Source organism: Solenopsis invicta, unplaced genomic scaffold, assembly GCF_016802725.1.
Source record: "Solenopsis invicta isolate M01_SB unplaced genomic scaffold, UNIL_Sinv_3.0 scaffold_67, whole genome shotgun sequence".
Lineage (NCBI taxonomy): Eukaryota > Metazoa > Arthropoda > Insecta > Hymenoptera > Formicidae > Solenopsis > Solenopsis invicta.
In genome coordinates, this window is record NW_024105342.1 from 178760 (window position 1) to 198627 (window position 19868).

Below are 19868 nucleotides of genomic sequence, written 5' to 3' on the forward strand. Positions count from 1 at the left end.
TGACATTATCGCCACCCATTGGCAAAATTAACGAAAAATATGACGAATGTAAGACCGTAAGAAATATACGTCAATATAGAGGTAATAGTTTGTGTTTTATTATATTACCTTTCTAGCGAGAAGTCCAGCTCCTGATCTAATATAAAAAGAAAGTTCTTAACATACGTTTTTTTTAACGCATTAACATTTCAGAAGAACGCATGAAGACGGCGCGGAAATAAATCATGGAGAATTGTGACGAATTTAGGAGATGGAACGGTGTGACGTCGCAACGTATATCAATACTATCCAAGTTTCATTCTTTTTTTTTCGATTATTAGGAGATCACGTAATTACTAATATACAAATGATACATTATCACCGAGTTTTCTTACACAGAATAAATATATTGCGCATATTAGCGGGTTTTTCAAGAATGACGCAATCGAGCCGTGCTTAAGTTTTTTCTTTTTAATCATAGTTATTATTATCGTTAATATCCATATAATTATCAATAACTACAGTAAAACACAAAACAAAAAAGGATATAGTGATATCTGTACATTCTCCTTAAATGATTAACGTAAACATTTTTTTGTATACCTTGTAGCCTACAAATAGGAAGAAACTAAATCATAATATTCACAGATATTTTACAAGATAGACGAGGCTCACCGACGGGCGCACGCGTCGCGTAACAACGGCACAGGAAATATGTGATCCTGCACCTGCACACTATATGACTGGCTGCAGAAGAAAGAGCGAAAGGGAAAAAACACAGCGCTTTTGTGAAAATAAACGAGACGTCGCGCGACACGTGCACACGTCCGTGCCTTATGTGCTTATTCGTAGCTATAATATATACGCGCTTGTTTTTTTTTTATCACCTTGCTCGCTCAATTATACCTCTACACTGTACATATCCACAACGCATCTTTTACACTGTACATACACACGCTCCGCGAGTATCCGCGCTGCCTTAAAGTAATATAAATTACAGGGATGGACGGAACGAATGTGATTTATCGCCATAAATAAAAATTAACAGATTCGTCGAATCGTCAGTCGTTTTTAAAATTAATAACGGAACAATGAAATAGGAAAGTAAAATAAACAATCGTGTTTCTCGCTCTAGAGTGTTGCATCCGCAATTTTCGTAAATAAGTATACTACGAGATGAACTATACTACGCATCGTTTCATAACAACACTGTTAAAAAAAAAGATTAAGTTTTTCTTTATTTCAAAGATGAAATATTTTTAAAATATTTATGCTTTTTAAAGCGTCCTCATAATTTGGAATTAGAACGAACGTATGCACGTTTCGTCCATCCCTGATACTTTTGCATGAAGATTACTCTCTAGAGGCATACGCCCTACGCGCAGCAGCATAATATCGTAAATAGATATAAGTTCCTTAATTTACTTAAAATGTTTTTTGACGGCTTGGTGTGATATAGTGTAATCTCTGGTCTATACACATAAGCGCATTTATTATCTCGGACACGAATGCTAAAGAGTCTATGAGTCGTCGTACGACGGAATCGAGGGATGGGATGTAAAGGTAGGTGTACACTGCACGTGCAAACGAACAATGAAGCGAACGAACGGCGAATGGCGAATTGAACAAGCTAACGTTCCATTTGCATTTGCCGCTCGTTCGTAGTCCGTTCCGCTCGGGTATATTTAACTCTTGTAGGATGGAAGTGTGTGTGGGGCGGCGTCAATGGTCAATGAGATCGGTCATACTATTTCTCTCAGTATGACAAATAAGCCCCATTCGTTCTTAAATGTGCAGATTGGTATGCCCTAGCTAGCCTGCTGTAATAACGTTAATAATAATAGCAGCGGTAATAGTAGTGATAGAGTAGTAGTAGTAATAGTAAGTAGTAGTAGTGGTAATAGTATAGTAGTAATAATAGTAATAGCAGTGGTAATAGTACTTTAATAATATTAATAATAATAACAGTAATAAGAATGGGTAATGATCAGTATTACCAAAGTCATTTGTTGAAATAAATTAAACAAAATACGATTCTCTCTCTTACTAGAGAAAACCGATTCATCGTCTAATTTATTTCAGTTGTAATGTACAAAATTTTCCATCTTGCTCTGATTGTTGTGTGTGTATGCGTGTACGTGTGTTAGAATTATACTGACTCTGGCAACACTGGAAACACTGGTGATAATATTAATAATAATCATAATAATCATAATGATAAAGAATAAGTAGTAACGTTAAAAATCTTTTTATACGACGCTAAGAGTATGCTAAGAATAATAATAATAATAATAATAATAATAATAATTCACAAATTCGCATCCTGCTCTGGGTAATTATGGTACACTATACTCGCAAATAGATCCACGAATAGATCGGAAATCCTACTCGGGTAGCCCAACTTATTTCTCGTTTCTCTGTGCTAGATGTCTAACATTGTAATTTACATTCTAATTCGACGTGACCGACGGCAGCAGCAGCAGCAGCAACGGTAGCAGCAGCAGCAGCAGCAGCAAACTATCAATTACGGTAATATAATACATAGTTATTTATATAGAGCAATATTATACAAAAACACATCACATACCGCGCGGACCATTAGTCGGGCATCCCCTTATATGTTTTTACTTTTTGTCACCTTCTCTTCTTCCTTATACGCAATTATGTTATCGTTAAATACTTAAAATCACAGTAGTTATGCCCTCGGTGGCTCGCTTATATAATTTACACAATTTATCATTAACGCCTAGATCTCGCTTAAAATAATTCAAATGTAATAGCGATGAGTGTATGTTAAGGTTCTCCTATTTATTATTATGCTTCGCAGTCCACTTGTCCATCTAGAGCAACGAATTATTATTGTTTCCTATATGGGAAGGACGAGCGTAAGTAAATGGGCGTCGCGTGTCGACGAATCGAAGGTCTTGTTTCTAAGGGCTGAGGTTGTGCCTGACCCGCTTGTCGGAAAGACCAAGAGTGACGTCGGTCGATCCCACAAACGTTGTCAATGATTGACGCGAGTCACAAGCTGTCCAAAAGAAAAAAAATGGAAAAAAAAATGGGGAGAAAGAGAGACAAGAGAACGAAATAAGCTTGCTCGCGCGAAATTCATCGAAGAGAGGCACGCACGATGATAATCAGGTGCTAACCTCGCTTCACTGCACAACCTCGTGCCTTGTTCTTTAGGCCTACGATCTAAAAGATCGGCTTACTGCCGGGTTCCATTTGATTGTCACTGATACAACTCCAGACAAAGAGCTCTTCTTCTTGAATGCATCTCTCTTTTTCATCGCATAACTATGCGGTGTCATACGGACACTCCAGGCTTCATACCACGTGCGAAGCGTCCTGCGGTGCGCGAAGGCGAGAGATATGGACAGATTATAATCCAGTAAGTCGCTGATCGGCCTCAAACCGTGGCAATGACGATTAATAGATGAGCGATTTTTGCGACGCGGTGGTGTAGGTCCGGTGCAATTCTTGCCAAAGTTTCATGCGCAAAATCACAGGACGGGAAAATGTGAACTACATACGCCGCCTAAAATATCGAAATAATTTATAATATTGAATTTTAATCGTCATTAAAACTGAGAAAGTAATTAAAAGATTAAAAGTAAGAAACAAAGTAAATAAAATAATTGATATAAAACTTTTAAACTTGGTAAAAAATTAGAATCTCATACAACGCATAAATCATGTGATAATAAATTTTGTCATACCTGTTGCGACCCAGGTGCAGCAATGTTTACGATTCCAGCAGCTTGCTTTTGTTGAAGATACATGATAAATCCTGTTTGAAGATTTTTGCTTTGTTGTAATACATCTACTTCGTCACGGCCACAGGGTAGTGCCAACAGCATGCAGTGTTCATCTTCAGTCTGAAGAACATTAAATAATGTATAAAAAATAGTTCAAAAAAAGTTTATCTTAGATTTTATACAATATATGCAATTTATTTTTCAGTATTTCTTGAAAGTTCATTTACACAAAATTTTAAAATATAAAATATTTTTTAACTGAGACAAATTTAGAATTGACATTATACAATTCGAGTATTAAGAGATTGCGATACATACTTGCATCTTTCTTGCCACGCCTTCGACTTGAGTTTGCTCCAATCTCATTCTTTGCGCTATTCTCAATGGTGGTGTGGAGCCATCGCTGTTACACGGTAGACTATCTCTAGCCACTCTGGGATTGCCAAAGACAAAGTGCATCTGTACTGCCGCCTGATCGTTCTTGAGAGCTAATAAACCTTGCCACATAACCGGATGACGTTGGAGTAACATTTGAAACGAGTCCGCTTGCGGTGGCACCTGAGACGCGTAAAGTGGTGGAGTAACGACTTGATGTTTTCTACATCTATCCGGCGTAGGAGCTCTACCCATTTCAGATGGAGCTTCACTGGCAGGCATGGGATATTGAGAGCGTAAGTGAGCAGGTGGTGGTTCATAATAATTCGCTCTAGCGCCAGCTGGTGCACCGGTTAACGATGGATTACTTCCTGTGTTATACTGCGGTGGAGGCGGTGGTAACGACCTCATTGCTCCATGTAACATGTAAACTTGAGCAATTTGCGGACTATCGGTAGTACGATCCTGAGGTGTTCTCGTACCGCGTCTCAATTCTAAAGGTGGACTGTGACTGTCTTCTATGCCAGGCTCGAGTTTCGGGTCCAAAGGTAAGTGCGGAGATCTTGTTCCTGGAATGTGATAAGCTATGCGAGGAGCAGTTAACCCTTCCGCGCGAAGATATTGATATTGGAACATCGGAGAATGCAAATAATGATCACGAGTCAGTCCTCCGTAATGATTGACAACTTCATTCTGCAATAGAAATATTTTCACAATTATATACATCAAATATCGTGTTTACACATTAACTCACTATAAATTTAATATACATACAAATAAATATTAATAAATAACAATTTTTAAAATTTCATGCAATGCATCAGAATTATGATCAACATATAAAAAAGCCTTGCTTGATCTTTCACGTGAGTCGCACGCAAACTTATATTAAAAAATTCTTTTATTAAAAGAATATTAGAAAGTAAGTACCTGTGAAGTATTAGCGTGATGGTGAGCAGGTGGAGGCAATGGAGGGCTCTGGGGACGATGCGGGGGAACAAGACCATACTGACCCCCTGGTGGAGTAGCACCCGTACTTCCATGCTAACCGAAACCAAACAAAGTTAGTTTAATGCTGATTCAACGTATTCTGGATCGGTTTCATTATTTCATCTCACTCAAATGCAAGATTTTTAAACGCACACGAACTAGAAGATTTAAAGCATATGCTTACCAATGGAGCCTCGTACGTTGGCATTGGTACGCTACGACTTTGCGGACTTACGGTTGGCACCATAATACAACCAGACATTGGCACTTCCACCTTTTGTGGTTCCATTGGTCCAGTAGTCTGAAATAAATTTTCAAATATTAATCAGGGCTAATTAAAAACTTTCGGTCTATATTTCTTTCGTATTTAAAACATCACATTTTTTTGATTGAAAGCTTACGTACAGGAGCTTTTGGTCCCGGTGGTCGGACACTATTCACGACAGATGAAATCTGTTGTGGATTGACGAGATGCGGTTGCGTGGGTGAACTAGCTACCGCCGGTGGAACCACAGCTTGTAGCAAATGCGTTTTTGGATTCAGCGGATGAGGTTGTCCATTTATACCCTTTAGAGCAGTGGTGGGCTGCGAGACTGGTTGATGGATTCTTGGTGTCGGAGTACTAACGTTTACACTGGCAGGATGTATGTTTATCGGCAGTTTTTGTGGCATATTCACTATCGTCGATGTTTGTTGCTTGGCCGCTTGAAGAAGATGCTGCTTAGGATTAGGCGGCGTTCCAGTATTGTTGAGCACGGGAGACATGGGTTGTCCTTGCTTTCCATTCGTTGGGGTCAGCGGCGCTGCCTGTTTCGCATGTGGACTCAAGCTGGGTGATGCGACTCTGCCAGGTGGTATTTGCAAATTGAGACCTTGTATCGCTTGCGTGGGTGGCTTGACGATGTTCTGTACTATCGTTTGATTAGGCAAACTTGCAGTAACTGGTTTCGTGATAACCTGCTGCTGAGCCGATGTCACTAACTTGCTAGCGTTCAACACGTGCGCCTTGAGACTCGTAGGTTTCGTCTGCGGAGGAGAGGTGGATATTGGTTGTGGCGTCGTGGTTGGTGCGGTCGTCGCAGACACGGTAGTCACGATAGTCGTGCCTATTGTTGAAGATTGCGCAACAGTAATGGTGGAGGTGACTTGTATCGCTGGAGATTGTGGTTTCGTAATTACGCTAGTTTGTGGTTGAATTTGTTGGGACGGTGTTGACTGACAAGACGCGTGCTCTATAACGGCTTCTTTCTTCGGCTCTGTTGATACTAAAACGGAACTCTCGGAAACAGTTTTTATTCGCGGCGTTTCATTCGTCGGACTTGCACTTTGTAATCCACCGCTTCGAGGTTCGCTAAGTGTTCTGTTGGTAACTTGCGCTTGACCAGACGATGTAGATACCGGGATGTATTGACCCTCTTCAGATTCTCTCATTGGTATCAGCATTCCCGTGACTGGATCGATTAACGTCATCGGCTCGTGCGATACCGTCTTCAGCGTCGCTGATGTAACAGCTTGAGCTGGTTCTTCCGCTTTCGGACTTTCTGGCTGAGCCAATTTCGGTTCTTCCTTGCTCGGAACCTCCTGCAGTGTTGTTATTATTTCTTTCACCTTTTCTTCTCCACTGTCGTCATTATTCTCCGATGTTCGTCTCACTGCTTTGCGACTACTCCTCGGTGATTTGCGAAGTTCTGTCAGCGGTACGACGGATTGTTGCACCGTACGCGGAATATTGTTATGCCTGGTGCTTCGTCTAGTAGCATGCACATTTCCGGCGTTACCGCTAATTAATCCTTTGTTCGCCGGTGATCCGCGAACAACATCTTCAATGACGTCATCAACCGTGTTACGGCTGCCATCTCTTTCAGCTAATCTTCTCGATTTTCTCGTGTTGGCGGCCGGAGAAACGAATTCCTCTGGTGGTACTTCTTTGACCGCGGCCACAGGTGTCGCCGGCTGCGCATTTGGTCCAGTTACGTTCGGTCCGGGAGATTTAATCGTGAGAATGAGTCGTGGACGACCGGCATTATCCTCTTCACTGTCATCGTGGAATTCATAAACGTCAGCTGGCAACTTATTCTTCTCAACGTGATGTTTGCTACCCCTGGAACTTCTACCACCTCGTCGATGAGAGACGGCGCTTGCGTTTCTGCCACCTCGCCTGGTAGTAACCCCGCCACGGCTACCGCGTCTGCTCTTCGTTCTGCCGCGACGACTCCTCGTACACTCGTTTTCACACGTTTCCACACTCTCATCGTGATCGTCACCCGAGATAAAGTTCTTCTTACTCTCGCTCTCCGTCGACTCGGCATCAAACCAATCAGACTCGTTCTTGCTTGTGTCGTGCGAATCACTATTCATGCTCTCGTTGCCCTGTTGCGTTTCATCATCGCCGTCGTTACCTTCACCGTCGCATAGAGCGTCAACTTTCTTTATAACACTTTCGATATTCACTTCTTTTGCAGACCAGTAATCACTATCTTCTTTACTATCAGTTGGATCTTCCTTGGAATCGATAGCGAGAGGATCTGTGCTTGGTTCTTTTAATGGGTCCTCTATTGGTTCTTCATCTAATTCTACTTCGTCAGTTTCCTTTACAGTCTCTTCCTCTTTAATTTCATTCACAGGTTCCAATTTTATAGAAGTTTCCGTCTCGATCTTCGGTACAATCACATCCATAGGTTCGCCCTTAGGACACGACGCAATCTCTGTATTAATTATTTCTTGCTTCTCCTGTTTCACATCTTCTTCTTTTACGCACAGTGGCTTTTCAGATTCATCTATATTATATGCAGTGTCTTCCATTATGTCTTCCTGCTCGACGTCTGCTGGTTCCTTCTTTATCTCATCCATTGGTTGCGTAGATTGTATAGGTGGTGTAAGTTGCATTGGTTGAACAGTTTGACTAATCTGTGTCTCACTTTCCATCTCCAACTGTTGTCCTTGGATTATACGTGGCTCTAAACATTCTGGCGTGGCTTGCTCGTTCATTGATGGAGTTGACACAGAAGATACGGTAGATGGTACTCTAGTTATGATTGTCTGTGATACTGTAGATACCAAAGGTATGTGAGACTTGGCTACTTGACTTTGAGAAACAGGCGACTGTCTCTGACAAGCAGCGGGCGTTTGCGGGATGACGCATTTGTCGCTGGGCACCGATGGTGTGTTCGACGTTATTTGTTGAGGAACTACAGGTACCACGGTCTTTATCAATGACTGATTCGGAGAAGAGACAGTTGGTGGGCCTAAAGAATGTACAGATTTGTGAAGTAAGTGAGATTGACCGTGAGCCACGATCACAGGACTGGGAGTAGAAGAGCGAGGTACATGTGTAGTTAGAAGTTGAAGATTTGACATCTCCTGTTTTTGTCTCGGCGACAGCAAATTACTATCTGTTGTGATGGACATGGACATTTGCTTCTGCGTTCTAGATGACATCGTGTAACTATCCGTGACGTAAGCAGATTTGCCGAACACTGGACTGGATGTGCTAGCGTTGATCTCAATCTTTGCCGTTTCAGGTATATACGTGGGTGGCTGATTTGGTGAAGGAACCTTAGGAGACGTTGATGCTTTATTAGTCGGCTCTGGTATAACGGCAGGTGATAACTTTGGTTCGTCTAGTCTTTGAGGCGGTTCGTTCGGGTTTATAGGAAGTAGTGTCTCGATTACGGATTTGCCGCCCAGAGAGGCATCGCGCGAATTCTTGACCTGTATGCCGGATGCCAACGGTGGCACTGGCATATAAGGCCGCGGCGGGATGTTCAGGGTCAAAGGCGGTAAACCACCACGAGGATAACCGGGTGCAGGCGCCAGCATTCCCGAGGCATGCTGTATTACAGGCTGTTGAGTCGCCGCAGTCGAATAAATTTGCTGAACCGGCGTTTCCGGTCTCTGGGCGGGAATAGGCACACACACAGCGATCTTAGTAGGTGGCGGTGACGATTTCCTCTTTCCTACATTTGGCACGTGCGGATTCAACGTAGGATTCCGTGACCATTGTCCGTTAGGCGAAAGCGGTTGAGAAACGCGCGGTGATGGCTGCGACGGTACCAAAGGTGGCATTCTTGACGGGACCAGAGGCGGCAACGGTGTCATGTTGGAAGAGGACGAGCAGGAAACTGTCGTGACGTTTTGCATTTTTGGAGAAGCTTGACGCATTGGTACCATTTGAGACTGTGGAGACACAGGGAGTCTTTGATACAGAGGCTGCACTGTAATCGGCGATGGTCGCGAACTCGGAACGGAGATCGATTTCGGTACGTCACTTGTGATAGGTACGCTACAAGGTACTAACATAGGCTGTTTATATTGAGGTGGTGGTGGCGACGCGGACGTTATTTGTACCTGCGTTGGTCTTTCTGGACTGCTGACGTCAGCGTCTGAATCGTTAGTCTTTAACTGGTGAGATTTCACGGCTTCTCGTGACTTGTGCTCGTTCAAAAATGAGCAATCGCTCCAAGAATGTGCAATCACAGAAGGTGGACTCTGTGGTTTTGTAACTCCGGATGGTAATCGTATTTCGACCGGCTTCTCAGTCGTAGCTAAAGCAGGCGTCATAGGCAATGTTTTCGTTGGAGATTTGTAGAACGACGGTATGTCTGGTGTCTTTGGCGGTTGCGTGAGATCGACCGTTTCATAATTTGGATCTTCCTCCGTGTCCGTGTCAATTTGGAGATCGTGTTCGCTTTGCGGTGTATCCGGTTTCATGTCCGCGTCGCCTTCTCCCGTCGAAGCATTCAGACTTTCAACCGCTTGCTGCATTTCCTCGACATCTTCCTGAGGTGCTTCGGCCGATGCTCCAGCAACCCCGTCGGTTTCTGTTTCTTCTTCTTCACCCTCATATGAGAAGTCCTCCGTCGAAGCGCCGAATGTTTCTTCAAGTAACGCGGCAACGGCATCTTCCGTTTCTTCCTGCGATATCGCTACTCGTGGTTTGTCTTCGCTCTGAGCCGGTGGTGTCGTTGCTACAGGTACTTCTGGTTCTTCCCTGCCGTTTCGCGATTGACAATTACTATCCCTTTCATCCGGTTCCGAAATACTTTTTACAGCATTCTCGTGAATCGTCTCGTCTATTTCTATTCCAAAGCCAGGTATGAGCTTATCTTTCTTCTTCTCTGACTTAGGAGTTTGAATGTTACTGGTCACGACTGGTGGAGTGATCGACGGTATAGTCGATACGTTGGAAGTCACTTTAGGTATAGGGCTTAATAGTGTTTCTCTAGACGTGGGCAAGCTGGGCGATATTGTCTTAGATACTAATGGACTGCTCGCTCTTGGTGGACTAGGTTCGGCACCCAAATAAGGTAATTCGCCGCTCTTTTCATGATGATGATGATGATGATGATGATGGTGATGATAATCCTTCCGACTGCGTTCCTCTTTTGACTTCTTCCGTTTTTTCTTTTTCTCCTTGACTTTCTCCGGCACTGTCGTAGGGGTGGACGGTTCGACACTGTCATTATCGTCAGTGAATCGAAAGACATCATGATCATTGGGTTCAGTCGTGCACGCGGGAGCGGCTTTTGGAGAATTCGGTATACCCAAGAGTTTTGCTTCGATCTCCCGTCCGGCTTCAGCTAGATCGACGCTGTTCTCGTCCTCCGGTTGATGACGCCGTTTCTTTTCTGTCTTTCGTTTCACTCTGTCCATGTCGAGTGAGCTACGACCACCATCGCTATCCGAAGCATAAACACTGTTCTCCGACGTCATGTTACCAAATCTATTGAAGAACGTGTTAGATGGAGCATCGTCAACGTCGTCTGAGAGAGGACCAAAGATATCCTCCATACGTTGAGAATCCCTCGCTTCTTGCCTGTTGAGCCTCTTTCGCCTCGCTTTAGCTTTATCTTCTCCGTTTCGATCGCGTCTCTTCTCCTTTTTATTACGTTGTTTCTTATCGACCCGCATTCTTTCCTCCGCGTTCTCTAACGCTGTTGTGACGATGGTCGTAGCAGTGGCGACAGTTGTCAATTCCGTGCCGTGATTCGGTCGGCAGTCCGCATTCGACGTAATATCAGTTTTATTTTTATGTTCTACATTCGGTTCAACCTTCAAATTCTCTTCGATCGAGATGCTGTTCTTTTGACGTTTCTGTTTCTTTTTGTGTGATTTCTTTCGCGAATCTCTCTCATGATTATTCACCACTATCGTGGGATGATTTGTACGGAAACCAACAGCGGCTCGCTCGTCTTCGTCGGACGTACGAGGCTCTTCCTTAATATTCGTATGTACACTATTAACTATAACGTTCGGAGTTTCCAAGATATTCTGCTTTTCTTCAGTATCGGCAAAACCGAGATCGACATCGCTTTCGAGGAATCTTTCTGTCTTCACAGCCTTACGGATCTTGTTGTTGAATGGTTCCTCTTCCTCGCTCGTGTCCGAATGAATGCGAGATCGCGAGCCTTTTCTCGAGAGAGTTTTGGTTCTTGTTGAATCTGATTCGGAAGTAGCCTCGTCTTCAGTCAGAGCTTTGCTGCTTACTGAATCTCCGTCCCACGATGTGCTTTGCTTCTTCTCCTCTCGTCTAGCACGACTTTGCTTCAGCTGCGAAAATTTATCCTTCAAACGTACTTGACGCTTTTCTTCTTCTAATTTTTGCATGTTCTTTGTCGAACGAGCTTTCACTTTGTCATACATGCTAATGTAAGCAGGTTCGTCATCAACAATATCGAAGATTGAATGCTTCTTAGGCTCGTCGCTGTCTGTATCCGTGGCCGATGGATTTCTCGCCTGTATTTCATGAGTAGAGAGAGGACCATCGTCCACGTCGCTATGAGAATTCACTGTAGATTGTTGTTGTTGATGAAGTTGCGCGTCTCTGTGATTTGTTCCCACAGAAGATTGTTCAGTCGATGGACTCGAGTCATTTCTCTTGGAAAGTTCCAACCTTGATAGAAATTCTTTGTCGGATTCATGCGAGACTCTCGGGCTGCGCTCTCTCGATTCCTTCTCTGATCGATTCTTTTTGCTCCTCTGTTTCTCCTTGCTTCCACTGTCCCTCGAATTATTTTCCCGTGTCGATTCATGCGTTCCGTCTCTACTATCTTGCGTATTACCGCCTTCTTTACTGTCACGACTCTCCCTGCTTTCTCGACTAGAACGATGCGAATCATTACGATGCTTGCGATCTTCGGATCTCCTGTTTTGCCTAGACCGGTCTTTGCTGTCTCGCCGATGATCCGAAAGTTTCGCACGTTTAGTATCCTCGTCTGTGGGGCAATCCTGCGACGAACACCTGCGCTTGATCGGCACTGGTGCTGGAGCAATTTGATTCTGAGATTGAGAAGTAATAGAAGGATGTAAATGATTTTCGGTCGACTGTCGTCTGCTATCGTCACGTTCTTTCTTGTCTTTCTCTTTTTCTTCTCTTCTTTTTTCGCGCTCGATTTTCTCTTTCTCCCGCCTCTCTTGATCTTCACGTTCTCGTCGCTTCTCCTTTTCATGTTTCTCCCTTTCAATTTTCTCAAGCCTCTCTCGTTCTTCTTTCTCACGTTTCTCCTTTTCCATCTTTTCTCGTTCTTCCTTTTCTTTTCGCCGTTCACGCTCTAGTCTCTCTTTCTCTTCTCTTTCTCGTTTTCTTTCTCGTTCAAGACGTTCCTTTTCTTCTCTCCTCCTTTCTCGCTCTAATCTGTCTCGTTCTTCTTTCTCTCTTCTTTCTTGTTCTTCCCTTTCCCTTTTAAGTCGTTCTTTTTCTTGTTTTTCACGCTCCAAACGAATTTCCCGTTCTTTTCTGTCTCGTTCTTCGCGTTCTCTCCTTTCACGCTCTTCGCGCTCTTTCAGTTCTTTCCGTTCTTTCTCCTCTCGTTCTCTCCTCTCACGATCGACACGTTCTTTCTCTCGCCTCTCCTTTTCTTTAAGCTCATTCTCTTCCTTTTCCTTTCTCTCGCGTTCTCTTTCTTCCCGCTCTCTTCTATCTTTCTCCTGTCGTTCTTTGTCTTGTCTTTCTTTTTCTCGTCTCTCCTCGTCCTTTTCGCGCCTTTCGCGTTCTTCCCTTTCTTTTTTCTCTTGTCGGTCACGATCTTCCTTATCCTTTCTCTCTTGTCTGTCCCGATCTTGTTTATCACGATCTTCTTTATCCCTCCTTTCTTTTTCCTCTCTTTCTTTTCGATCATACCTTAATTCTTTGTTTTCTTTAAAGTCTCTATTATGATTATCTGTATTGCTGGTGTCGTTTGCATTTTCTTTTTCATCTTTATCTTTACGATTTCTTTCGATGTCAGTTTCTTCTTTCCGTGATCTTCTTTGACACTCTTTCCCTTTATTATGTTTCGATTCCCTGCTATCTTTTCCGTCGCGAGAATCTCTACTTTCTCGGCTGCTACCGCTCGTTTCCTTTCTCAAACGAGAACGAGTCAAATCTGTGGAAGATGTGGATAATGACGATGACGAGGAAGAATTAGATGAGGATGTTATGGAAGACGGTGGAGCTATCGAACTGGTAGTAGTCATGGAAGATATCGCGCCTGTTACTGACATCGTCGTTGTCGCTGCTACCGTTGACGAGGTTGTCGTAACAGATACTGCTGTTGTTGCAGGCGAGAAGGCATCTATTGACGCCGCAGTCACCGTGGGCGACGCGGTAGTTGTAGAGATGCTCAATCCTCGATGTGTCGAGGCTCCAAGAGTGTGAATGTTACTTATGCTACCATTGCTGCTTAGAAGACTACTGGCTGACGCTAAACCACTACCGTTGCCACTATTGGCTACCGTTCCACTAACGAGACCGATCGGTAGAGAAACCGGTGGTAATTCGGGACTAACTGTCTTGATAGAAGTACCAGGTGTGATCGGCGTTGCCGGCGTTGGATGTATACAGTTATGCTGCACTATCCGCGGATCGGTCTTCAATATCGACGGGGCCATCGAGGTTGTCGTCGCGGTCAAACTCGCGGACAATGAGGTATTAATGCCGACTTGACTAACCGAAGTACCGCTGGTCGGCTGTACCGGCGGATGACTAGGAAACGGATACTGCAGACAAACTTTGCTGGTACAGCCACCACTAGTGGTAAGACCAGCGGTACTCCCGATCATAGAACTAACACCAATAACACCAGTAAATTCTCGCGGTTCGTACTTTTCATTAAAGTTCTCCAATCGTTTTGAGTCTTCATCGAACACGCTTCTTTTCGCGAGAACCGACTTTACGATGTCGGAAGGTTGCACCTCATGAAGATCCATATCGAGCAGTTTATGCCGAAATCGGAACCTTTCTGAAGCGCTAGCATCGAGTTTTGCCAGTGCATCACCGCCAGCAGCACTCAATGCTCTCGAACCAGACCACTTTTCATACTTTTCATCTAGAGAGCGTATCCTCTCCTCTAGACTAGGAGACTGCGGCGCTGTCTCGCTGTCGGAACTGGTTGGGCTTGAGCTGGTATGTCTGGGAGGCGGCGAAGCTGGAGGTTGTGGAGCGGCACGAGGACTGGGCGCAGTAGACAAGCTGGCACACGGTGGACTAGCAACTTTGGCAAGACTGGCACTGCTTGATCGAGTGCTGCTGCCATTGTTGTTATTACTGCTGCTTGTATTATTGTTGTTGTTCAACATTTGTGCCGCAAACCTTGGTAAAGGCAACGACAATGGACCGTCTTGACTCTTTTCTCTAAATCGTCTTGGCTCACTAGGTACCAAATTCTCCGGTCGTTCATCAACAAGAGGAGTACCCGGTCGAGATCCATCATGATGTTCGTGATGCCTGTAAAAATATTGTGATTTTTGTTTTGATTAATGTTTAGATGTTTCTTCTCTACTTTCTTTATATTAACACTTTTAGATATGCTCACCTGCTCGTGGCATCCCGACGACGTTTACAAGGTCCAGGACCCCTGCCCTCGCAACTACCTCTTCTTGTGCTATGATGCACCACTACTTTGCTATCACTAACGCGTCTAAAGTCCATGCCTTTTCTACTAGAATGCGAGGTAACGAGTAACGATGCGATTTCTGGCTCGTCATCTTCACATAGTATTGTTGTCGACGAACTATCAAGTTTCGCACGTTTCTTAGGCACGAAACCGACCTCGTCGCCGCTACTGTGACATTCCTCGAGTTGCTCTAGCAAATGGACGCGCTCCTTTTGCAGATGTCGAATGTCAGGTGGAGGTAATAATGGTGGCGGTGGCGCAGGTGGATCAACGCTCGTAACAACGCTTTGCACCGTATGACGTCGTGACGGTGGCGGACAATCTTCGTCGTTGAGCTTGCCGTCGCTGAGAACGCTGCTCTGATAATCATCGTGACTGGTTCCGCTGCCTTGACTGAATTCGTCATAGCTGCGAAACCGTCGCGACGTCGGTTCACCGTAATCAGCATCGTAATAGGAATCCTGGTAGGATCGTCTGCTACTTCGCGACATCGCTGTCGAATGGGCTGGACTCGCGCCCGGTGTACTGCCTCCGGAAGTTCGTGAATAATTCGCCGTTCTCGATCGCGGGGGCGTATCGTAGCGTGTGAATCTATTATTCGAACTCGACACCGACACTGCCGAGTCAAAGCTACTACGCTCCCGCCTAGAAGGAATCCTTCGAATCACAAATGCACTTGTTTTAAATTCTTATGACTCGTGTACTTATCATATAAGCACGCATCTTATATTAATAAACTATTAAAAATCTCTAATGAAGCTAAAACTTGACATTCTTTCAAATAGAGATTGTTAAATATTAACTATGCATAATAAAAAATTTCTTATTTTATCGATAGATATTTTTTAGCTACAAAAAAATCAATTTATAAAATATACATACGTCACATCAAATGACGATGCTGACGAAGGCCTCGAGTCCCAAGGCTTTTCACTAGCATTTCCTTGACGTTCGAGATGTTCGTAAAACGTCTCTTGGCATTCCCTTGAGGCAAAATCGACTTGCAAACGGCGGCCACGAAGTGCAGCTCCCCGCATCTCTTTTACGGCAGCTTGAGCGCAACTTATTTGATCGAAAAAGACCAGAGCATGACCACGCTCTCGGTCTACCACTACCTGAGTTATCGGTCCAAATTGATGGAATTGCATGTTTAAGTATTTTTCGGACATACAATCTGAAAAAAAAAGATATATTTAGTGCTATGATTTGTTATTGTTTATATTGTAACAAGTTTTTGTTTTTAATATCTCGTTTTTGCCAATTTTAATGCTGATATACAAGATTAATGCTATTTTTTAATAAAATAAAACTACCAGCATATATCGGCTTGCTTCTATTTTGATACATAACTATGCTCTTATAAAAGCGTGTCTTATCTTACAATTGAAAGGATTAAATGTAATATAAAATGTGCTCACCTCCAATACCATCAACCCAAACGCAGGATGTGGGCATCGATTTTCCGAATCCAAGTTTAATTCGATTCGCACCCAGATGTTCACCATCCATCGATCTCATCGCCTTAACAACACTACCAATATCCGAATATTGACAGAAAGCATAACTCGACACGGCACCTTGTTTCTTAATATCAATTTCCTGCAAGATAACAAACATAATGGGATATAATAAATTAGTCTTAACATTTATTAGGTTTAAATATATTATTTTATTTGCCCTTTTAATTTTAAAGTTCAGAACTTGCTTTTCTCTTTATTCAATCTTTACTGGCATCACGAATTAATTATTTCAATCTTGGAACAAATTTCAACTCACTATTATTTCGCCGAACGGTTCAAAATGCTTCCTGAGCTCGGATGCGGTAACATCCTTCTCGAGGTTTCCAATAAACAATGTTCTTGTTGCCTTTGGATGGTACTCATCGAGCTCCGCCTCGTACGGCCTGAACTCGTTGTCCTCTACGTCGTATCCCTGATAAGGAACCACCTCAATTTTGCATCCGAAGAAAAGTTTATCTTGCGAAACCTCAAGTGCTTTCTCCACGTCTTCAGGTTTCTTAAAACCGACTAGGGCATATCTATCGCCAGCTGCACCGACGACCTTCACCCACGTCACCTTGCCGTGCTTCTTGTACTCGTGGAAAAGGCCATCCTTAAGGGAAGTGTCGCTACTGCGGGCTGGTAGATTTCTAACGCAGATGGCCAACGGTCTGCGGTCCTCCGTGACGGCTACGTTGCTCGTGCGATGCGGCGAGCTACCAGGCGACGTGCTGCCCCCGGAAGAGCTGCCGCCCGAGCTACCGCTTCGACTGCTGCTGCTACTTCCGGAACGACTGCTACCGCTCGGCGAACTGCTCCCACTGCGCGATTTTCTACGCTGTTTTTTGTGCTGTCGCAGAGCACCAGTACTACCGCTACCGCCGCCTCCTACAAGAGAAGAGAGAATGATAAAAATTTAATACGCAACAAGAGTAAGAAAGGAACGTATATTTACTATTTTTCTTCATCTACGTATCTAAGCTTATCGCTACAAACATTTACAGTAACTAAGCTTCTGTATTCTTCACACCGAGGAATCGCGCAAACGCGGTTTCTATCTTTGACATTCTCTTGACATTCATTATAATCATTTGATACTTAAAACAAATATAGAAACCACGCGTTGTACTATGACATGATTTGAAATATCTTACATTGGGTCAGAATAATTACCTTGCTCGTCTTGATAAGCGTCATTGGTAGCGGGCGAAGGTGGCGGTGGCGCGCCACCATACCTCGAACTCGTCGGCTCGTACGCCGACCAGGACGACGGCGGTAGACTTCCACGATGACGGTCTATATGGGGCGGGGGCGGCGGCCCAGAGACGTACGGGCCGGTCCTCGGATATAGCCGATCCCTCGCCCTGCTTGATGTCACGTGATAGGAGCTCGCAGGTGGTGGACGGCTGCGAGATATGTAGCCGCCAGGGTCCCCCGCCGATGGATCCGCCGAATGACCGCCGACGCCGCCGCCACCGCTGCCGCCGCCGCCGCGACGCCGCCGCTCCCGGCGCCAACCACTCGGTTGCTCCTCTCGCTACCGTAGAAGCTGCCGTGGGAACCACGTGAGTCGAAATTCTCGCTTCCCCTGTCTCCTCGATCGCCGCCACCGCCGCTGCCGCCGACCCCGGCACCGGTGCTCCCGCCACCGCCGCCGCTGCCACCGGAAACGCCGCCTGTTCCGCTGCCTCCTCCCCCGTTACCGCCGCTGGATCCATGATCCTCTGAACTTCTGAAAGACGAAAAAACTGGGCTTAGTCATCGTCCAGGGAACGGCCGCTGGTACTCGGTTCGATGAGTCGCCACGAAATACATTCGTCACTCTCTCTGTTTTGTTTATTTTAACAGGTTACGCGATGCAAAAGTACTGTTATAAGTTAGATCAGAAAAACAAATGCATTTTTCCTTTTTATTCTTACAAGAATATTTTATTGGAGGACTGTTGACATCACTTGTATTTATTATCTTTGGAATTGTGCGATAATTTTGGTATAATAATCTTTGGTTACTTTCAATCTGAATCATTCCTTGTCATCTCAACGTTTTATTCATTAATCTTGTTTACTGATGAAAGAAGATTAGCACGTAACAAAGACCTTCCTTAAAACAAAACAAAAAAAAAAGTTCTGGATCAAACTAGTTTCTTCTGACTCTATAGCACATCTCATGCAGTTGCTTCTTACGCGTTACAGAAAATAGAATGGTCGTTATAAAATCCTAATATGATCGAGAAATGTATCAATACGTTTAAATAACAAGAATGGCTGATTAGCAATTTTTCGTGATATTACATTGCCAAATTCTTCTTAAAAGCTGTGCTTCAAGTCCGGCAAGTAAAAAGCGCGCAGTTTGGGAAATCTGGTAAATGTTTTGTGTAATTCACTTAGAAAATTATTATTGAATATTATAAAGACCCGCTTTCGTCCGGTATGAAATTGTCGTATTTATATAGTAATCTCAATCTTTCCTGTAGATGACACAGATATTGAAATACATCACACTTTCCAATTTCATATTTTATTTGCATAATTAATTTTATAATTCGTTTTTTTGCCATTAATTAAAAATTTATGTGAAATATAAACCGATTTGCATATTATAATGACAATTTAAATGTAAAACAAGATTAATTAACGCAAAAAAACAAGCAGACTAAAAAATACGATACACGTGATAAAAATACTGAAAACTAAAAATAAAGTACAAAGCGTTCGATAACAGGCATATCTGGTGGAGAAGTCCGAAGTTCGATCAAAGTTGTCGAATAATTGATGAGACTTCATATTGACGAAAAAATTCAATTTGTAAGTATTCTTTATTAAATTCGGCATCATTTTTAATACTGTTTAATACATTTTTAATGTTGTGATATGGATATTTTTAAAACGAAATAAAAATAAAAGATTTTAATGATTTTTATTTTAAGATTGTAAACAACATGATTTTTATTTTAAGATTGTAAACAACAAGCAAAAATTCATTTATCGGTTAATTTTACGCAGATTCAAATATAACTTTAAATAATTACTCAAATTCATAAAGTATTCTTCGAAGATTACAAAAATATAATTTTATTTAAAACAAACAAATTTCAAACAATTTAGGTTTAGGTTAAGCCTAGGTTGAGTCTTAGTTCTAAAGTAAGATTGTAATCCCAAGGAGAACAATAAATATCTATTTATCTATATAAATGTGCTCATTATCGAATGTTCTTTATAACTGTTGTACAGGATGCAAGAAAATTGTCATGTTCATGAACTTTGCGATGATTAGAAGAAGCTAATTATCATTAAATAACGCATAAAAAAAATAAATAAATAAAATAACTGATGTCGTATCTGTCACGCGACAGAAAACAAGAATAGAGATTAGTAATACAAATAATACTACTGCGT

At 43.1% G+C, this 19868-nt stretch overlaps 1 protein-coding gene across 1 annotated transcript; it reads right to left on the bottom strand.

Moving 5' to 3' along the window:
• Positions 1–76: 76 nt before the first annotated feature.
• LOC105198145 (protein split ends) lies at positions 77–18191 on the bottom strand. Its single transcript, XM_039459542.1, has 12 exons — positions 18057–18191; positions 17647–18010; positions 16751–17361; positions 16393–16573; positions 15857–16148; positions 14894–15631; positions 5508–14805; positions 5287–5403; positions 5043–5156; positions 4056–4805; positions 3699–3857; positions 77–3517 (listed from the first exon to the last, which is right to left on the bottom strand). The coding sequence occupies exons 1-12, from the start codon at positions 18189–18191 to the stop codon at positions 3389–3391; spliced, it is 12888 nt and encodes a 4295-aa protein (XP_039315476.1). The 3' UTR covers positions 77–3388.
• Positions 18192–19868: the final 1677 nt, after the last annotated feature.

What these genes read in the sequence shown, in the direction of transcription:
- LOC105198145 (XM_039459542.1), bottom strand. Translation starts at nt 18,191, where the DNA reads ATGGATCCAGCGGCGGTAACGGGGGAGGAGGCAGCGGAACAGGCGGCG. An exon ending in AACCGTTCGGCGAAATAATA is followed by an intron (nt 16,574 to 16,750) that starts GTGAGTTGAAAT and finishes GTTATCTTGCAG; the next exon opens with GAAATTGATATTAAGAAACA. An exon ending in ATCACGCTAATACTTCACAG is followed by an intron (nt 4,806 to 5,042) that starts GTACTTACTTTC and finishes TTTCTATTGCAG; the next exon opens with AATGAAGTTGTCAATCATTA.